The 21,127-nt window shown below is 41.7% G+C and overlaps 1 protein-coding gene across 6 annotated transcripts in view; it reads left to right on the top strand.

Annotated features, from left to right (window-relative positions):
- CARMIL1 (capping protein regulator and myosin 1 linker 1) overlaps positions 1-21,127 on the top strand; it is a 315,620-nt gene that overhangs the window by 165,481 nt on the left and 129,012 nt on the right. For all 6 annotated transcript variants that reach the window (XM_047732884.1, XM_047732885.1, XM_047732890.1 and 3 more), the window contains one exon: positions 19,368-19,454. In XM_047732884.1, coding sequence (XP_047588840.1) covers positions 19,368-19,454 — 87 coding nt within the window. The remainder of the gene's footprint in view (positions 1-19,367; positions 19,455-21,127) is intronic.

The following is a 21,127-nucleotide window of genomic DNA, read 5'->3' on the forward strand; positions in this document are numbered from 1 at the left end:
CAGCTGTCATGTGGCCTGGGCCCCCCACGAATGGGGTCAAGCTCCATTGTAATTATTTCATAAATGCTACCGATGCATTGTTGGCTTCGAGGTTTTTCTCCCCTTTGATGAAAATACGGGGGCTGAAATTCATTCTCTATGTAACCTCTCTTGAAGAGCTACCAACAGAAAGCAGCATATTGTTTTTAAACCACCACATTAGTTTTATCATGGCCGCGTTAGAAATTACTGTCCATGTGGCCTGCAGGTGTCATGTGACAGTCTCCTTGGGTCGGTAGTCTGGGCACAGGTTTACTGGGCCCTCTACTCAGAGTCTCTCAGGGCTGAAGTCAGGTTGTCAGCTGCGGCTGTAATCTTGTGTGACCTGATGTGTTCAGGCTTGCCAGTTGTCGGCAGAATCAATGTCCTTGTGTCTGCAGGACAGACATCACCATGGTCTCGCAGGCTGTCATCTGGGACCAATCCCAGCATCCAGAGTCTGTGCTCTGGTCCTTACTAAACGACCCCTCCTCTCACTGCATGCCAATTTGCTTTGTGCTTGAGGCAGTAAGGAACACATCTCTCTGATGCTTACCTTTCTTTTTTGAGTAGAGCACCTGATTAGGTCAGGCCCACCCAGGAGAGTCTCCGCTCTCGAATAACTCAAAGTCAACTGAATAGTAGCCCAATCACTTTAGCGATGTGCCATATAATCATCAGTCTGCCCCACACACTCAAGGAAATTACATAGGGCATGTGTACTGGGGGCAAGAACCTTGGGGACCATCTTACTCTTCTGTCTACCATACATTATCTTTTAATATTTAACAAGATTTGAATGTGAGGATCCAGAGAAAATGAAGGACTGGAGTTCACGATGAGGCAGAAGAAAGTTTCATTAAAAGTGTTTGTGTGGGCAGAAGGGAGAGTCAGTAGGTTCAGAATGTGAAACTTAAGTGTTTGAATTCTTAGTAGGGGAACGTTGGTGGGTGTGGTTTAAGAAGGAGTAGCTTTATCTCTGGAGGGACTATTTTGTTTTCATTATTGGTTGCAAATGTTTTCCAGCATGGTTGAATAAAAGCTTTCATCTTGCAATGTTACATATTTGATGAGGATTAATTATTAAAGGGAGCTGAAGCTACCGATACAGACAATTCTTTGTGTTCCTGATAGAGGCACGGTTCTTCATTGAAAAGGATACCCACCCATTTTGGTACTCAAGTCAAAAATAAAGGGTAACTTCCTAGCATTTAAAGTAGTGAACGTAAAGGAAGTTTGAGACTGAATTAGAAAACGAAGGCCCATGAGAATCATCCTCTCGGAATCGACTACAGCTGCAAATTGTGGCTGCATATCCCTGAAGTAGGAGTTTCTTCGGGGTACGGGAATTTCTTTAGGAAAAACAGATGTTGTTTCCATGAGTCAGCTGGGAGAAGGTGATGACTATGACCAATGGAAATCTACATGGAGATCACCTTTTATAGATAAGAGGCTGTTTCTACTTTGGTTTTGAAGATGGGAGGGACCCAAATATAGTCATCTCCTGGCGGGACAGAGTCAGTGGAGGGAGGGAGGTGATAGAGGCAGGTCCTTAAGGGTGTAAACCCAGAGTGTGGTAGGGCAGGGGCAGGGAGACACAGATCCTCCCACAGCGAGGTACCAGTTCACAACCAGTGACATGGCTGTGATCAGAGTGAGTGTTGGCGAGAACGTGGGCAGTGAAGACACATGCTTCACTGGTGCGAATGTAAAATGGCGCAGCCCCGTTGCAGACTGGTTAGAGAGTTTCCTAAAAAACTAACCACACGTTGCGGTACAGTCAGTGAAGCGTCCAACTCTTGGTTTTGTTTCCGGTGGTGATCTGGGGGTTCTGGAGCCGAGCCCCACGTCGGGGTCTACGCTCTGTGCAGAGTCCACTTCAGACTCTCCCTTGGCCTCTGCCCCTGCCCCCACTGTCTGTCTGTCTCTCTCTGTTAAATCAATAAATCTTTTAAAAAAGAATTAAGCTAAACATGGATTCCACACAACCCCGTGGTTCAACTCCCAGAAATCACTGAAGAGAAGTGGAGCCTTTGCTCACACCCAGACGTGCGAATGGACACTCACTGCAGGGTTCTTCGTTAAGGCCCCACGGCCACGGCTGGTGGGAGGGCAGACGCAGTGCCAGGGCACCCAGCCGAGCCACAGACACAGATGCAGGGCCAATCTGGCTACGACGTGGTGGGACCTCAGAAACCTTACCACAGGTGACGGAAGCGGGACCCCAAAGACCACACAGAGTTTGAGTTTGGGGTCTTGGAGGGAAGGATGCATGTGAGGCCCTTCGTCTCCTTGTCTGCTGGGAACCTTGTATGCTCCATGGGGCAGCCACTTGGGACCCTCCCGTCAGATCCTCGTTGTGTGATTTAAACTTCTGTGTAGGCAGGAGCCTTCCGCATTCCGCATTCCGATGAGATGCGGACATTTCTCCTCCCCCCTCTCCCTTTTCGTCCCTGCTCCTGTCCCTCATCCTCTCCAGCCTCCTCAGACCTTGGACAAGATCAGTACATACTTCCTTTAAATTAGGTTTGACTTCTGCTTAATTCTCTTCTGTGGCTTTTTAATTGCACTGAATGTTGTGGCAAAGTTTAGAGAGATGTCTTGTATATCAGAGCATGGGCTCCAATAGGACATTTCCAGGCTTTTGTTCCCCCCAGTCCTACCTCTGAGACATGATTTGATATCTTTTCATCGACCTGCAGTTCGTTGACAGGAGCTGAAACCCCAGACTGTTCCAAGGACAGTTTCCTCGATGTCGTGTGTGCATACCGATTCCCCAATACAATGTCTGCTCCCATACACTCTGTTTTTGACGCTCCTGAAAATGTCTCAAACTGCAACTTTCCTTATTCTGGCCCCTTCTCGATTCCTTCATGGATCTGTTTGCCAGTGTTCTTGGACAGATGCCAGTGCCCGTATTTCCTACCTTCACTCTGAGGCTGAGCCTCCGGAACACAAATTCTGTATATTCTGTTTAGGTTTTTCCTTTTCTTTCTTTCTTTTTTTTAAAATTTCAGGCTAAATGTCTGAAGGTGCTCAGTAGTTTTTCTTGCCCATGGATGGAAATTCCCCAAGAAATCCAACTAAGTGTAAAATATTTATAAGAATTTCAGTCCAGGCACAATATTTCATGATCTTTGTTCCTGAGCTGTTCGGTGATGGTATTTTATGTTTGAAAACAGTAAAAAGTGTGGGGAAAGAATGTGTAATTGAATCGCAGGTTGTATAAAAGAGACCGAGGAAATTCTGGGAAACGCAAGACCATTTAGCAGCCCAGAATTCTGAGGAAGTTCAACACCAGGTGGAATTTGATTTTGTACCTGAACCATCCTCTCAGGGACTTGTTTGGAAACTCTCAGAGAGCAGGTTTGGCTCCTTGCTTTGTGATATGAATTTGATGCAGCACATTCCTGTTACTGACCGCTCGGTTTCCTTGTCACACTTCTGTACGAAGGACAGACAGCCTCCTGTTGTGGAGGGGCGCGCGGTGAAGGAGGTTAGCGTGTGAATTCATAAGCAGGGTGCCGTGCGTGTGAGCAGTACTGCTGGTGCATGGGCCCTGTTCTTTCTCTCATGTTGGAGGGATGCACAGGCAGCGAACAGACCACACGCACACATGAGCTCTTCTGGATGTGGGCCCAGCGCCATTCCCTGGCTGGCTCTCAGAGTTCTCTCCTGACGTGCTTTCAGATTGTAGGTCAAGACCCACTAGCAGGTCATGAAATCAGTTTCATAGCTCGTGACAGGCACAGGAGCAAGGAAGAATGGGGCTCCTGGGTAGCCCATCGGTCAGTGTCCAAGGCTCCATCTCGGCTCAGGTCTTGATCTGACAGTGGGGAGTTCAAGCTCTGCATCAGGCTCCGTGCTGGGCATGGAGCCTTCTTAAAAAAAAAAAGAAGAGGAAGGAATAGAACAGAATAGAAAATATCAGGGACACCTGCGTGGCTCCGTCGGTTAAGTGTCTGCCCTCCGCTCAGGTCATGAACTCAGGGTCCGATCTAGTCCCATATTGGGCTCTTTGCCCAGTGGGGAGTCTGCTTCTCTGCTTCTCCCTCTACATTTGCCCCCCGACTTAAGTAAATAAAAAAAAATCTTAAAAAAAAAAAAACAAGAATAGAAAATGTCAGAGTGCATTTGTTTGGGAAAACTTCAGTTTTACTTTTCTAATATATGTGTATGTATTTATTTTTGTACGAGGTTCCTTCATTGTGATGTCAAGTCTGGGTCTGTATGTGGGTCATGGTAGAAAAAAGGCTTAAGAATCCCTGGGAATCTCTGCTCCAGCTCAGCTCGATCCACTTGTTGTGCTCGGCCCTCGGGCTGACCCATGTCTGAGCCGGCATTCTTGGTCACTTCCTTGTGACTGACCCTTTGGTTCCGGCATGACTTTTTGGGTGATAGTTGCGTAGTTTCGGAGACTACAGCTCTTCCCACGTGCTGCACTTCCTTAATCGTCCCAAACCCATGTTCTCTTCTTCCCAGTCATCCCTCCCTGTTTCCCTCGTTTTTATGGTCTTAGCCTTATCAGGAATGTCTGTCCGTTTCTTCCCCTCACTTTGTTCTAAATTGGATTATTTTGTTTAAAGATGATTTGGAATGCTGTGTCAAAATGTTTTCTTTTGGACATGTTGACCTGAAGCACCCAGTTCTTTTTTTTTTTTTCCCCTGACCATCTGGTTTGAGCTGAATAAGACAAGAGAGAGAGATTCTAAATTGCCACTTAAGGGTGGTTGTTTTTTCTGTTTGTTTTTTGGGGGTTTTGTTGTTGTTGTTTTGTTTGTTTGTTTGTTTGTTTTTTGGTGCTTTCTGTCTTTCCTATCTGCCAGTGTGTACCAGTGGGTTCTGGAGTCAAAACACTCGAGTTCAGGGGCACCTGGGTGGCTCAGTGGGTTAAGCCACTGCCTTCGGCTCAGGTCATGATCTCAGGATCCTGGGATCGAGCCCCATATCGGGCTCTCTGCTCAGCAGGGAGCCTGCTTCCTCCTCTCTCTCTGCCTGCCTCTCTGCCTACTTGTGATCTCTCTCTCTCTCCCCCACCCCCCGTCAAATAAATAAATAAATCTTAAAAAAAAACACACACACACACAAAAAAACACTCGAGTTCAGTTCTGGGCTTTGCCACTTACTAGCTGAGTTAACTGGGACAAGTTACCCAACTTCTGTGTTTGTTGCCTCATCTTTATTTTTAAAGTTTTAATTCGAGTAGAGTTACCATACAGTGTCATACTAGTTTCAGTTGTGCAATAGAGTGATTCAGCAGTTCTGTACATGACTCAGGGCTCAGGAAGCTACTCTAGTTTCTTCCTCTTTAATAATAGTATTGACTGCATGGAGGTGTTCTCAGGATTAAATGAGATAATACACAGAAAAGTACAAGAAGAGCCTGTCCCATGCTTTGCACCCTATCAGTGTTAGCTGTCACTGCCTCCTTTGAATCATACAGTAGCCTTGTGCAATAAAATCATGCAAATGTTATCATTCCCTTTTTCTTTTTTTTTTTTTTAATTTTTTTATTTTTTTCAGCATAACAGTATTCATTATTTTTGCACCACACCCAGTGCTCCATGCAATCCGTGCCCTCTACAATACCCACCACCTGGTGCCCCCAACCTCCCACCCCCCACCCCTTCAAAATTCTCAGATCGTTTTTCAGAGTCCATAGTCTCTCATGGTTCACCTCCCCTTCCAATTTCCCTCAACTCCCTTCTCCTCTCCATCTCCCCTTGTCCTCCATGCTATTTGTTATGCTCCACAAATAAGTGAAACCATATGATAATTGACTCTCTCTGCTTGACTTATTTCACTCAGCATAATCTTTTCCAGTCCCGTCCATGTTGCTAAAAAACTTGGGGATTCATCCTTTCTTTCTTTCTTTTTTTTTTTTTTTTTTTTTTTTACAGCTTTATAAACATATATTTTTATCCCCAGGGGTACAGGTCTGCGAATCGCCAGGTTTACACACTTCACAACACTCACCATAGCACATACCCTCCCCGATATCCATAACCCCACCCCCTCTCCCAACCCCCTCCCCCCATCAACCCTCAGTTTGTTTTGTGAGATTAAGAGTCACTTATGGTTTGTCTCCCTCCCAATCCCATCTTGTTTCATTTACTCTTCTCCTACCCCCTCGACCCCCCATGTTGCATCTCCTCTCCCTCATATCAGGGAGATCATATGATAGTTGTCTTTCTCCGATTGACTTATTTCGCTAAGCATGATACCCTCTAGTTCCATCCACGTCGTCGCAAATGGCAAGATTTCATTTCTTTTGATGGCTGCATAGTATTCCATTGTGTATATATACCACATCTTCTTTATCCATTCGTCTGTAGATGGACATCTAGGTTCTTTCCATAGTTTGGCTATTGTAGACATTGCTGCTATAAACATTCGGGTGCATGTGCCCCTTCGGATCACTATGTTTGTATCTTTAGGGTAAATACCCAGCAGTGCAATTGCAGGGTCATAGGGTAGTTCTATTTTCAACATTTTGAGGAACCTCCATGCTGTTTTCCAGAGTGGTTGCACCAGCTTGCATTCCCACCAACAGTGTAGGAGGGTTCCCCTTTCTCCGCATCCTCGCCAGCATCTGTCATTTCCTGACTTGTTAATTTTAGCCATTCTGACTGGTGTGAGGTGATATCTCATGGTGGTTTTGATTTGTATTTCCCTGATGCCGAGTGATATGGAGCACTTTTTCATGTGTCTGTTGGCCATCTGGATGTCTTCTTGGCAGAAATGTCTGTTCATGTCCTCTGCCCATTTCTTGATTGGATTATTTGTTCTTTGGGTGTTGAGTTTGCTAAGTTCTTTATAGATTTTGGACACTAGCCCTTTATCTGATATGTCATTTGCAAATATCTTCTCCCATTCTGTCAGTTGTCTTTTGGTTTTGTTCACTGTTTCCTTTGCTGTGCAAAAGCTTTTGATCTTGATAAAATCCCAAAAGTTCATTTTTGCCCTTGCTTCCCTTGCCTTTGGTGATGTTCCTAGGAAGATGTTGCTGCGGCTGACGTCGAAGAGGTTGCTGCCTGTGTTCTCCTCGAGGATTTTGATGGATTCCTTTCTCACATTGAGATCCTTCATCCATTTTGAGTCTATTTTCGTGTGTGGTGTAAGGAAATGATCCAATTTCATTTTTCTGCATGTGGCTGTCCAATTTTCCCAACACCATTTATTGAAGAGGCTGTCTTTGTTCCATTGGACATTCTTTCCTGCTTTGTCGAAGATGAGTTGACCATAGAGTTGAGGGTCCATTTCTGGGCTCTCTATTCTGTTCCATTGATCTATGTGTCTGTTTTTGTGCCAGTACCATGCTGTCTTGATGATGACAGCTTTGTAATAGAGCTTGAAGTCCGGAATTGTGATGCCACCAACTTTGGCTTTCTTTTTCAATATTGCTTTGGCTATTCGAGGTCTTTTCTGGTTCCATATAAATTTTAGGATTATTTGTTCCATTTCTTTGAAAAAAATGGATGGTACTTTGATAGGAATTGCATTAAATGTGTAGATTGCTTTAGGTAGCATAGACATTTTCACAATATTTATTCTTCCAATCCAGGAGCATGGAACATTTTTCCATTTCTTTGTGTCTTCCTCAATTTCTTTCATGAGTACTTTATAGTTTTCTGAGTATAGATTCTTAGTCTCTTTGGTTAGGTTTATTCCTAGGTATCTTATAGTTTTGGGTGCAATTGTAAATGGGATGGACTCCTTAATTTCTCTTTCTTCTGTCTTGTTGTTGGTGTAGAGAAATGCAACTGATTTCTGTGCATTGATTTTATATCCTGACACTTGACTGAATTCCTGTACAAGTTCTAGCAGTTTTGGAGTGGAGTCTTTTGGGTTTTCCACATAGAGTATCATATCATCTGCAAAGAGTGATAGTTTGACTTCTTCTTTGCCGATTTGGATGCCTTTAATTTCCTTTTGTTGTCTGATTGCTGAGGCTAGGACTTCTAGTACTATGTTGAATAGCAGTGGTGATAACGGACATCCCTGCCGTGTTCCTGACCTTAGCGGAAAAGCTTTCAGTTTTTCTCCATTGAGAATGATACTTGCGGTGGGTTTTTCATAGATGGCTTTGATAATATTGAGGTATGTGCCGTCTATCCCTACACTTTGAAGAGTTTTGATCAGGAAGGGATGCTGTACTTTGTCAAATGCTTTTTCAGCATCTATGGAGAGTATCATATGGTTCTTGTTCTTTCTTTTATTAATGTGTTGTATCACATTGATTGATTTGCGGATGTTGAACCAGCCTTGCAGCCCTGGAATAAATCCCACTTGGTCGTGGTGAATAATCCTTTTAACGTACTGTTGAATCCTATTGGCTAGTATTTTGGCGAGAATTTTTGCATCTGTGTTCATCAAGGATATTGGTCTGTAGTTCTCTTTTTTGTTGGGATCCTTGTCTGGTTTTGGGATCAAGGTGATGCTGGCCTCATAAAATGAGTTTGGAAGTTTTCCTTCTATTGCTATTTTTTGGAACAGTTTCAGGAGAATAGGAATTAGTTCTTCTTTAAATGTTTGGTAGAATTCCCCCGGGAAGCCGTCTGGCCCTGGGCTTTTGTTTGTTTGGAGATTTTTGATGACTGTTTCAATCTCCTTACTGGTTATGGGTCTGTTCAGGCTTTCTATTTCTTCCTGGTTCAGTTGTGGTAGTTTATATGTCTCTAGGAATGCATCCATTTCTTCCAGATTGTCCAATTTGTTGGCGTAGAGTTGCTCATAGTATGTTCTTATAATTGTCTGTATTTCTTTGGTGTTCGTTGTGATCTCTCCTCTTTCATTCATGATTTTATTTATTTGGGTCCTCTCTCTTTTCTTTTTGATAAGTCTGGCCAGGGGTTTATCAATCTTATTAATTCTTTCAAAGAACCAGCTCCTAGTTTCGTTGATTTGTTCTATTGTTTTTTTGGTTTCTATTTCATTGATTTCTGCTCTGATCTTTATGATTTCTCTTCTCCTGCTGGGTTTAGGGTTTCTTTCTTGTTCTTTCTCCAGCTCCTTTAGGTGTAGGGTTAGGTTGTGTACCTGAGACCTTTCTTGTTTCTTGAGAAAGGCTTGTACCGCTATATATTTTCCTCTCAGGACTGCCTTTGTTGTGTCCCATAGATTCTGAACTGTTGTGTTTTCATTATCATTTGTTTCCATAAATTTTTTCAATTCTTCTTTGATTTCCTGGTTGACCCATTCATTCTTTAGAAGGATGCTGTTTAGTCTCCATGTATTTGGGTTCTTTCCAAATTTCCTCTTGTTATTGAGTTCTAGCTTTAGAGCATTGTGGTCTGAAAATATGCAGGGAATGATCCCAATCTTTTGATACCGGTTGAGACTTGATTTAGGACCAAGAATGTGATCTATTCTGGAGAACGTTCCATGTGCACTAGAGAAGAATGTGTATTCTGTTGCTTTGGGATGAAATGTTCTGAATATATCTGTGATGTCCATCTGGTCCAGTGTGTCATTTAAGGCCTTTATTTCCTTGTTGATCTTTTGCTTGGATGATCTGTCCATTTCAGTGAGGAGACTGTTAAAGTCCCCTACTATTATTGCATTATTGTCGATGTGTTTCTTTGATTTTGTTATTAATTGGTTTATATAGTTGGCTGCTCCCCAGTTAGGGGCATAGATATTTAAAATTGTTAGATCTTCTTGTTGGACAGTTCCTTTGAGTATGATATAGTGTCCTTCCTCATCTCTTATTATAGTCTTTGGCTTAAAATCTAATTGATCTGCTATAAGGATTGCCACTCCTGCTTTCTTCTGATGTCCATTAGCATGGTAAATTCTTTTCCACCCCCTCACTTTAAACCTGGAGGTGTCTTCGGGTTTAAGATGAGTTTCTTGTAGGCAACATATAGATGGGTTTTGTTTTTTGATCCATTCTGATACCCTGTGTCTTTTGATTGGGGCATTTAGCCCATTAACATTCAGGGTAAGTATTGAGAGATATGAATTTAGTGCCATTGTATTGCCTGTAAGGTGACTGTTATTGTATATTGTCTCTGTTTCTTTCTGATCTACTACTTTGAGGGTCTCTCTTTGCTTAGAGGACCCCTTTCAATATTTCCTGTAGAGCTGGTTTGGTATTTGCAAATTCTTTCAGTTTTTGTTTGTCCTGGAAGCTTTTAATCTCTCCGTCTATTTTCAATGATAGCCTAGCTGGATATAGTATTCTTGGCTGCATGTTTTTCTCATTTAGTACTCTGAATATATCATGCCAGCTCTTTCTGGCCTGCCAGGTCTCTGTGGATAAGTCTGCTGCCAATCTAATATTTTTACCATTGTACGTTACAGACTTCTTTTCCCGGGCTGCTTTCAGGATCTTTTCTTTGTCACTAAGACTTGTCAATTTTACTATTAGGTGACGGGGTGTAGACCTATTCTTATTGATTTTGCGGGGTGTTCTCTGAACCTCCTGGATTTTGATGCTTGTTCCCTTTGCCATATTGGGGAAATTCTCTCCAATAATTCTCTCCAATATACCTTCTGCTCCCCTCTCTGTTTCCTCTTCTTCTGGAATCCCAATTATTCTAATGTTGTTTTGTCTTATGGTGTCACTTATCTCTCAAAGTCTCCCCTCGTGGTCCAGTAGCTGTTTGTCCCTCTTTTGCTCAGCTTCTTTATTCTCTGTCATTTGGTCTTCTATATCGCTAATTCTTTCTTCTGCCTCATTTATCCTAGCAGTGAGAGCCTCCATTTTTGATTGCACCTCATTAATAGCTTTTTTGATTTCAACTTGGTTAGATTTTAGTTCTTTTATTTCTCCAGAAAGGGCTTTTATATCTCCCGAGAGGGTTGCTTTAATATCTTCCATGCCTTTTTCAAGCCCGGCTAGAACCTTGAGAATCGTCATTCTGAACTATATATCTGACATATTACCAATGTCTGTATTGATTAGGTCCCTAGCCTTTGGTATTGCCTCTTGTTCTTTTTTTTGTTGTGAATTTTTCCGCCTTGTCATTTTGTCCAGATAAGAGTTTATGAAGGAGCAAGTAAAATACTAAAAGGGTGGCTACAACCCCAGGAAAATATGCTTTAGCCAAATCAGAAGAGATCCTGAATTGTGAGGGGGGAGAAAGGGGATAAAAAGGGGTTCAGAAAGAAAGAAAAAAAAAACTATTAAAAAAAAGAAAGCCGATAAAGAAAAAATATAAAAAGAGGAAAAAATATATATATATTAGATAAACTATTTAAAAAACGTTAAAAAAAAGAAAATGGTAAAAGTTAAAAAAAATTTAGCAGAAGAAGAGAAAAAGAAAAAAAAATTGAAAAAGAAAAAAAAAATTAAATTAACTGCAAGGCTAAAAAATCATGGGGAGAAAGCCATGAGTTCCGTGCTTTGCTTTCTTCTCCTCTGGAATTCCGCCGTTCTCCTTGGTAGGTGAACTTGGTCCTGGCTGGGTTTCCCGTAGATCTTCTGGGGGAGGGGCCCGTTGTAGTGATTCTCAAGCGTCTTTGCCCCAGGCGGAGTTGCACCGCCCTTACCCGGGGCCGCGCTGAGTCATCCGCTCGGGTTCGCTTTCGGGAGCTTTTGTTCCCTGAGCGCTTTCCGTAGAGTCCGGAGGACGGGAATAAAGATGGCAGCCTCCCGGTCTCCGGCCCGGAGGAGCCAGAGCCCGGGGCCCCACTCCTCAGTGCGCCCTCAGAGAATAGCGCCAAATGACTCCCGTCACCCTGGCCTCCGGCCGCGCTCCGAGCTGACCGAGCCTGCGACCGGTTCAAGGCAACCCAGAGCTGAGAGTCACTCCTCGGCTCTGTCTCTGCAGCCGGCTTCCCCGTTCTAATACCGGTAAGCTCTGCGACACTGAGACACCCCCGATCCTTCTGCGACCCTGCGGGACCTGAGGCCGCGCTTACCCCGCCTGGGCTTCACCCCAGCTAAGCCTCTGGAGCGATGTCCCTCCGCGGAACAGACTTTTAAAAGTCCTGATTTTGCTCCGTTGCTCCGCCGCTCGCCGGGAGCCGGCCCCTCCCCCCGCGGTCTATCTTCCCGTCGCTTTGGATTCACTTCTCCGCCAGTCCTACCTTGCAGAAAGTGGTTGATTTTCTGTTTCTGGAATTGCTGTTCTTCTTCTCTTCAATCTCCCGTTGGATTTGTAGGTGTTTGCAATCTTTAGATAAGCTATTTAGCTGATCTCCCGCTACCCGAAGTAGTCTCAGCCTGCTACTTCTCTGCCATCTTGACTCCTCCCTCCCCAACTCTCATTCCCTTTTTCTGAACGAGGAAGCTGTGTGTTTTAAACTGCCCACCTTTGGATTTTAGAATGCTTGAAAGTTCGGTGTGCTGACTCCGTTTTTTTTTTTCCACTGGTCTTTTTATTCCTATATTCCTAGTTCTTTTTTTTTTTAATTTATGTATTTATGTATTTTATTTATTTATGTATTTGACAGAGAGAGATCACAAGTAGGCAGAGAGGCAGGCAGAGAGAGAGAGGAGGAAGCAGGCTCCCTGCTGAGCAGAGAGCCCAATGCAGGGCTCGATCCCAGGATCCTGAGACTATGACCTGAGCCGAAGGCAGAGGCTTAACCCACTGAGCCACCCAGTCGCCCCCTATATTCCTAGGTCTTGAATCTTTTCTCCTCAGCCTTATTTTTGAAATGGAAATGCCACACTGGATTTCATTTAGTCACGTTTCTTAGTGTTTCTGAACTTTCCAGGGGAGCCGTAGGAGTTAGTGGGAATGGAAAGATTTTAACTGTTACCTGTGTTCTGACATCCACCAGGTTCAAATCTCTATGCTCTCTGACAGAAAAGAAGGACGCCTTTTGTTTTGCCACAACCCCTTGCTAGAACCATGTGCAGAATTTTGTTAAGCTATTAATATTGATGCCTTCAATTAACAAGGACCTCCTTAAACCTTTTTGCCTGGCTTGTGTATCATACAGATTCTAGAATATCCAAGTGCTAGAATTTTATGTGATACTACCGTAGGCTTTTGAATTCATGAATGATTAATAGGGTAAGTGTGCAATGTCAAATTTCATTTCCTATCTTTGTAAGTTAATAACATCGGATGGCAAATTATACTAGTAACCATTTTGTAATTACTTTTTTTATGAGGCATCAATATTTTGAAGCCGAGGAAGCCATGATAGTTTTGTTTTGAAAGGAGAAATAAAAATTAAATCATTTTTTCTTCAAGATTTGACACACACTTAAAAAAAAAAAATCACAAGAAGGATAATCCATTTAGTGAAGTCTCCAAATGAAAAGTCTCTAGTGATAAATGAAAGGTGTCTAGTGATAAATTCTGTTTTAATTCACAGCTCCGAGGGCTATGTTTTGCTTTATTTTGGGGGGCAGAATTAAAGAATGTTAGCCCAAAGCTGAAAAGTCTCTTCTTATCCTTTGTTGGTGGGGAAATGTTTCCTCGATGACTGGTTTGTTCCCTGGCACTGCTGAGTAAATGGCTCCAGAAAGTACCAGGCAGGTGATTTTTTTTGTTTGTTTTTCTTGAGATTTTGGCAACCAGCCACCCTCAATTTATTCCTGTGGGCCAAGACCACACTTCCGAAGTCTGCCAGAGAGGAAGAGGACCCTTTGTGTAATAATCTGTTACCTTTTCTCAAAGATCAGTGAATGTACTGAATCATGATGATGTATACCTGAAACCAATAGGATAGGATGCTCTATGTCAATTACACTGCAGCAACAAAAAAAAAATCAATTTAGTGCTTTTATTTAAAAAAAAAAAAAAAAAGAACGGTGTTGACCCTATTTATGCCTTTTCTTGTGTTAGCACTTAGCAAGGGTGTTTCTTTAAAGAAGAAATGTAATATATTTATGACTTGTGGATGCCTAGGAAGTCAAAATATTTTGTCAAGAAAGAAAGAAACTAGAAGTTTTGTTGGAAATTTGGTAGAAAGTACTTGAGACAGACCATCTTTTATCTGTCTTGAATCTGCTTTCCTTTTAATCCTGTTTACATTTTCCCTACTTTTTTTTTTCTTTTACATAAATATCAACCATGACTTTATTCACCTTCATCCTGATTCAGGAGCTTCGCTTTTTATTACTTTCATTGTTGACAGTGTGATCATTCAATTTCCAGAGAAAAATAATGCTGGATTGTTTACTTCTTTTTGTCTTCCTTCCTTTTTTAAAGATAGTTGATGATTAAGGAATGAATGCCCGGGTGGTGTCATCAGTGACCTTAAATGACTGTCCCACTCCAGCCTTGTATCTGGTTATAGGCATTTAGGGTTTTATGTGGTCTGACAGATATGTCTGTCACAAAAGAAATTCGTGAAAATGTAAAAATTGTCCTTTTCTCAACAAAGCTAAACAACTCAAGTCAGTCTGAGCACAACGGATTTGAAGTTGAGTGGTAGGTTTTAACTTTGATCTAACCTATTTTCAGCATAACTTGAAGACATGGGATATAAGTTTGGGTTTTGTTTTGTTTTGTTTTTTTAAACATCATCATAACATACGCCTTGCTAGGCAAAAAACCATATAAAAGAATTGGTCATGGGTAGTCAGTGATAACTCTTACCAGAATTTAAAAGTGAGAATCTGTTACCCTTCCTAAATCCATACCTGATTTTTGAAAAATATTTATTTATCTTTTTTAGAGTAGTTTTAGGTTCATAGCAAAATTGAGAGGAAGATGGAGAGATTTCCTGTATGCTTCCTGCCCCACACAGGCAGAGTCTCCCTCACTATCAGTGACACCCCAGCCCCGCCCCATGGTACATTCATGACCTTGGAGGAACCTGCACTAGCATCTCATCATCACCCAAGTCCATAGTTTTCATTAGGATTCACTCTCGGTGCACATTCTGTGGATCTGGACAAATGCGCGATGACATGGAACCACCCATGCAGTATCATGGGGGATCTTCACTGTCCTAGAAATCCTGTCTTCCACCTGTTCATCCCTCCTCCCCGCCCCCTCATCTTCCAGCCCTGGCAATCACTGCTCTTTCTGCTGTCTCCATACTTCTGACTTTTCAAGAATTTCTTGTAGTTTTCAATACCCTTGGGTTGATTGCTGGATCACATGTTGGTGTATGTTAAATTTTGTAAGAAACCACCAACTGTCTTCCAAAGCAGCTGCGCCGTTTTGCATTCGCACCAGCCATGAACGAGAGTTCCTGTTGGGAGAGTTCCTTGCTAGCATTTGTGTTGCCCCTGTTGTTGATTTTGGCCATTCTCCTAGGTGGGTGGTGGTATCTTCTCATTACGTAATTTGCATTTGCTTGGGGAACTAGGGTGTGGAGCATGTTTTCATATGCCTGTTTGCCGTCTGTGTACTTTCTTTGCTGAGAGTTCTGATAGGGTCTTTGGCTCCTTTTCATTTGGCTTGTTTATTATTGTTGAATTTTAAGAGTTCTTTGTATATTTGGAATATCAGTCCTTGTGAACACTTCCTCCCAGTCTGTGGCTTGTCTTCTCTTGACATTGCCTTTTGCAGAACAGAACTTTTTTTTTTTTTTTAAAGATTTTATTTATTTATTTGACAGAGAGAAATCACAAGTAGGCAGAGAGGCAGGCAGAGAGAGGAGGAAGCAGGCTCCCTGCTGAGCAGAAAGCCCGATGTGGGGCTCAAACCCAGGACCTGGGATCATGACCTGAGCCGAAGGCAGCGGCTTAACCCACTGAGCCACCCAGGCGCCCCGCAGAACAGAACTTTTTTAATTTTAATGAAGTCCAGCTTACCAGTTAGTCTTTCACGGATCCTGCCTTTGGTGTTACATCTAAAAAGGCATTAAAAAGGCATCACCATACCCATGGCCATCTCCATTTTCTCCTCTGTTATCTCCCATGCCTAAGTTTTGGGAAGTAAAAGTTTTCATCGAAGTGTAATGTACATTCAGAAAGGTTCACAAACCCCAAGTTTACATTTTACTGACTCTTTACAAAGTGAACACTCATCATGAAAACCAAGCTCGAGACAAAGAACGTCATCAGCGCTTTACAAGTTTTATAGTCTTCCCTCTTGCTTTGCGCTGGTGATTTTCACCCTTGCCCTCTACGGCCCAGAAAAGGTAATTACTATGACTTCTGTTATGATAGATTAGCTCTATTTATTCTTGAACTTCATAAATAATAGCATTGTATAGTATATACTCTTTTATATTAGGCAACTTTTGCTTTTCCTTGTGGAGAGGTTTTTAATAATGGGTTTACTTTCTTGCATAGATAGAAAACTATTGAGATTATCTATTTCTTCTTCTTCTTCTTAAGATTTTATTTATTTATTTGACAGAGATCATAAGTAGGCAGAGAGGCAGGCAGAGAGAGAGAGAGAGAGGGGAAGCAGGCTCCCCACTGAGCAAGAGACAGACATGGGGCTTGATCCCAGGACCCTGGGATCATGACCTGAGCCAAAGGCAGAGGCTTTAACCCACTGAGCCACCCAGGCACCCCAAGATTATCTATTTCTTCTTATGTAGGTTTCAGTAAATTGTATTTTTTATTAGGAAATCTGTCCATATACCTCTTAGTTATATTTGGAATGTCTGTAGGATCTCTACTAGTATTTCTTTTTCCATTTCTGATTTTGATAATTTGATCCTTCTCTTTTTCTCCTTTAAAAAAGGAAAAAAAAAAAACACAATCTTTCTGGGGCTCATTAATGTTATTAGTTTTTTTTTTAAGAAGAGGATTTATTAAATTTACTTATTTATGGATGCTTTCTATTTAATGGATTTCTTCCCTTTGTTATCTTTTTTTCCTCCTGTTTATGGGGATGGAGTGGGGATTAATTTGCTGCTTTTCTTTCAGATACTTTGAGATGGATACTTAGATAGTTTCCAGCTTTTTTTTGAATAACATAAGGTCTATAGATTTCACTCTAAGCATGCCTCTAATTGTATCCCTAAAATGTTGATATCATAGTTTTTAAAAATTTAAATAAAAATATTTTTTTGGACACCTGGGTGGCTCAGTACATTAAGCATCTGTCTTCAGCTCAGATCATGATCCCGGCGTCCTGGGTTGGAGTCCTGCATCGGGCTCTTTGCTCAGCAGGGAGTCTGCTTCTCCCTCTGCCTGCTGCTCCCCTTGCTTGTGTGCTCTCTTTTTCTCTGGCAAATAAATAAATAAAATCTTAAAAAAAATAAAATTTAAATAAAAATATTTTTAAGATTTCCTTTGTGATTTTTTAGGGGGGGCTTATTTGTTATTTGGAAATACCTTGCTTCGGTTCTAATGATTTGGGGATTTTCTAATTCTCTTTTTGCTATAATTCCTATGTTAATTTCATATAGTGGTAGCAGTTGGAGAATGTGCTTTGTGTGACTTCACAGCAGTTAAGAAACTTCCTCTATATTATTTGTTGAGACTTGCTTTTCATGAAGCTCAGCATATTGTCGCTTTAGGTAAATAAAGGCTCTATGTGTACTTTGAAGAAATAAGTTCTGCAGTTATTAGGTGCAGTAGTTTAAATATTTCAAACACTTATTTATTGTGTTCTTGGTATCGTCTGTGTCTTTATATCCTTTTTTATCTGTTTTATCATATGACAGAGATGTGTCTAAAAATCTCCCACTGTTGCAAGGTAGCACACACATGTATGTATATATAGTGTATATAATAATATTATTTTCCTTTTATTACTGTTAGACTTACTTTATACATCTTGAGACTATAATTCAGACCATACAGATTTAAAATTATTTCATCTTCATTAATGAAATGTCTCACTTATCTCTTTGCCTCTTAAAATCTAACATTAGTCTTATATTATTGCAGACATACTTATTTTCTTGTGGTTAGTGTTTGCAGCATATGTCTTTTTACATGCTTTTAGGTTCACTTCTGAATACATGTATTTCTGAGTGTTTCTTGAAAGCACCTGATTTTTTTGCTTAGATAATCCATTTTTTTTTTTAGATTTTATTTATTTATTTGACAGAGATCACAAATAGGCAGAGAGGCAGACAGAGAAGGGGAAGCAGGCTCCCTGCCGAGCAGAGAGCCCAACGTGGGGCTCAATCCCAGGACCCTGGGACCATGACCTGAGCCGAAGGCAGGGGCTCAACCCACTGAGCCACCCAGGCGCCCCTAGACAATCCATTTTTGATTTGTTTTTTTATTTAGAACATTTACATTTATTGTAATTATTGATTTATTTCTATGGCAATCTACTGAATGTCTGTTTTTTTCTTCCTCGTTTTTTTGTTGTTCTTTTTTTCTCCTTTTCTGCCCTTTGGAATAAGGAATAATTACATTTCTAAAATGACTCCCTTTTCCCTGTGTTCCTATTAACTGATTAATTATATATTCTTTTCAAGAATCTATCAGCTAAATACCAGGCCTGCGCCCTCTTTGTAATTAATAATATGGATTAGCATATTCAGATCTCGAGAAGTATTCACATAAACCTGTGTGGCATCATTTAATCCAGTGATTTTCAAACTTATTTGGAAAATTACATGGGGAAGTAAATAGGGACTCTCAGAACACCCACCATTCTTAGGGAGACACCAAACTAGAGGTTTAGTGCTCTACTACCACTCTAATTACTACAGTAGGTGTTTCTTGATAAACTTTGCAAAAGTGTATAGAGAATGTGGGATTATATGATAGGGCAGCAACCAGCTTGGTAGTTCTGTATCAGTGCATGGAGTTTGAGAATCAGTCTCGGAGACTATATGGTTAATATTATTTCAGGAACCTTCCCGGGAACATGCCCCTGGGAAGGAGATAACTCACATGTAGCAGGGAGCTGGTTGAACGACCTATACAGGAATTGCTTACTTTCATTGCAGTCCTTGAGTGAGTAAGCTGGTGTTCAGTCTCCCAGTCTGGTCATTAAATTAAGAGACTCTCTGGTTTTTAATACTGTGATTTTTCAAGTTGCACAACCTACCTGTAAGAAGTTAAACACACTCTGATGCTTTGTCTGAGGTTGTTAGCCATAGCTAATTAAGTATTAGAATCCAAGTGCTAAAAGTGAAGCTTTTAGTTAACATTATACCATTTTCTTGACAATAATTAAGTAGTGTGCATCTGCTCACCCAGAAGAGTGATCAACTCATTAAGACGCAGGTTAAAAAGAAGCAATTATACCACTCTAAGAGTATTTGCATTTGAAATAGGACTGTAGAGGAGAGGGTAACACTTTAGTCCAAAGAAAAACATCTCTAATGGTAAAGTTTTTATATTGTTATTCTTAATTAAGCAATCTTTCTTTTCTCCTATCCTTTAGGGAGAACAGAAAAAAAGAAGGTGTGATGGTAGATAATTAGAAAATAAAGCCTGACATGAGAAAAAAAAAATGATCGCTTAAGTTGGAATCAAATTTAAGTTAATTTTCAGGCATTGTAAAACAAATGCAATTCTGAGAAGTTGAACATTCTAATAATCTTTTTTTTTCCTCCTTTCTCAGGTGTGTCCTCTTTAAGTATTCAATTTGCCAAACTCCCAAAGGGATTAAAGCATTTAAATTTATCTAAAACCTCATTGTCACCTAAAGGTACAGTACGTGTTATTTACTTTGCTTTGTGTCTGTAATATTTCTGCTACACCATGCTACCTTAACTAGTTAGAATTATTGCTCTGTTATGTATCTGGGTACATACTACAGTACTCTGATGGTTACAAGATAAAGAAGTAGTGTAATTGGAATTCTGGTTGTCTAAAGTGAAATGCTTTCAGGATAGAGCATAACTTTGAAATAGAGTATTTAACTTTTTGACTTTGGGTGGGGGAGTGCTTACCTGGGCTGCCCCTGCCTCTGCTCCCCCACCCCCACCACCCCAGTCACACACGCTGTCACATGGATGGTCTCCTGCATGGAAAACTGGTGAACCTAACTGGCCCGTCACACCACACCTCTACCCGCTCTGTCCTGCTCTGGAGATTGCCTTTCCTTCCCCAGGGTCTTTGCTGACTCCACTTACCCTCCTCTCATTGTATCTGGTTGTTCCATAAATCTGTCCATTCTATCATTATGTTTTCACATCAGCACCCCATAATGCTTGATTTATCCCTTTGTGCATTGTGCCTTTGTACGTGCTTTGTATTCTGCTTGGAAAGTCTTTCATCCTGTAGAGTGAAACCAGACTTCTTCCCCTCCTTTGTGCTTCCCTTTCCTGTGTGTCTCCTTGACTACTCACACCAAACACTTCCCTTCTGGTCCCCGGATGCATGGCGGTTTTTCCTCATACTGAGCAGTTCTTGGCAACACCAAATGGGTGTCCCACCATTTCGCTCAGTTCTAACACTGTCTACCCAGAGACGGCCCCAGATCCCGAAGGTTAAGGGCTCAGTCCCACTAGACTGCTCCCAACCATCCTTGAGACCCCATTTGCAAGCCTCGGTTATTGGAGGTCCCCAAGACCTCGTCTCAGGTTTGGTTAATTCACTAGAGCAGCTCATAGAACTCAGGAAGATACTGTGTTTGCTGGTTTCTTAAAGAATCTGATACAGGACATAGGTGAACAGCCAGGTGAAGAGATACGTAAGACAAAGTGTGGGAGGGTCCTGAGTGCAGGAGTGTCCGTCCCTGTGGAGCTGGGCTGTGTCACCCTCTGGTGTGGATGCATTGGCCAGCCTGGAAACCCCCCAGAACCCATTCTATTGGGATTTTCTGGAGGCTTCTCCAATAGGCATGGTCAAGTATTAACTCAGTCTCCAGCCCTTCTCCTCTTCTTTGAGGATGGGTGTGGGGGGAAGCTTCCAATCATGGGTGGGTCTCCCTGGTGACCGGCCCCATCCAGGAGCTCAGCCACAGTCATCTCATTAGAACAAAAGATGACCTCAGTGCTCTTAATAGTTTGGAAATTATGAGGGTTTAGGGAACTTTGTTCCATAAATGGGGGTCAGAGACCGATAGATATGTATTTTCTATTATCTCACATCTCCCCTTATATATATTCTTGGAGAGCTTCAGTTTATTTTATTTTATTTTATTTTGTTAAGATTTTATTAATTGACAGAGACACAATGAGAGAGGGAACACAAGCAAGGGGAGTGGAAGAGGGAGAAGGAGAATCCCCACTGAGCAGGGACTCCAATGTGGGGCTTGATCCCAGGACCCCGGGATCATGACCTGAGTGGAAGGCAGACACTTAACGACTAAGCCACCTAGGCATCCCTACTTCAGTTTATTTTATAAAACACTGATTTGTGGGGCACCTGCATGGC

The sequence above is a fragment of the Lutra lutra genome, chromosome 6 (genome assembly GCF_902655055.1).
Source record: "Lutra lutra chromosome 6, mLutLut1.2, whole genome shotgun sequence".
Classification (NCBI taxonomy): Eukaryota; Metazoa; Chordata; class Mammalia; order Carnivora; family Mustelidae; genus Lutra; species Lutra lutra.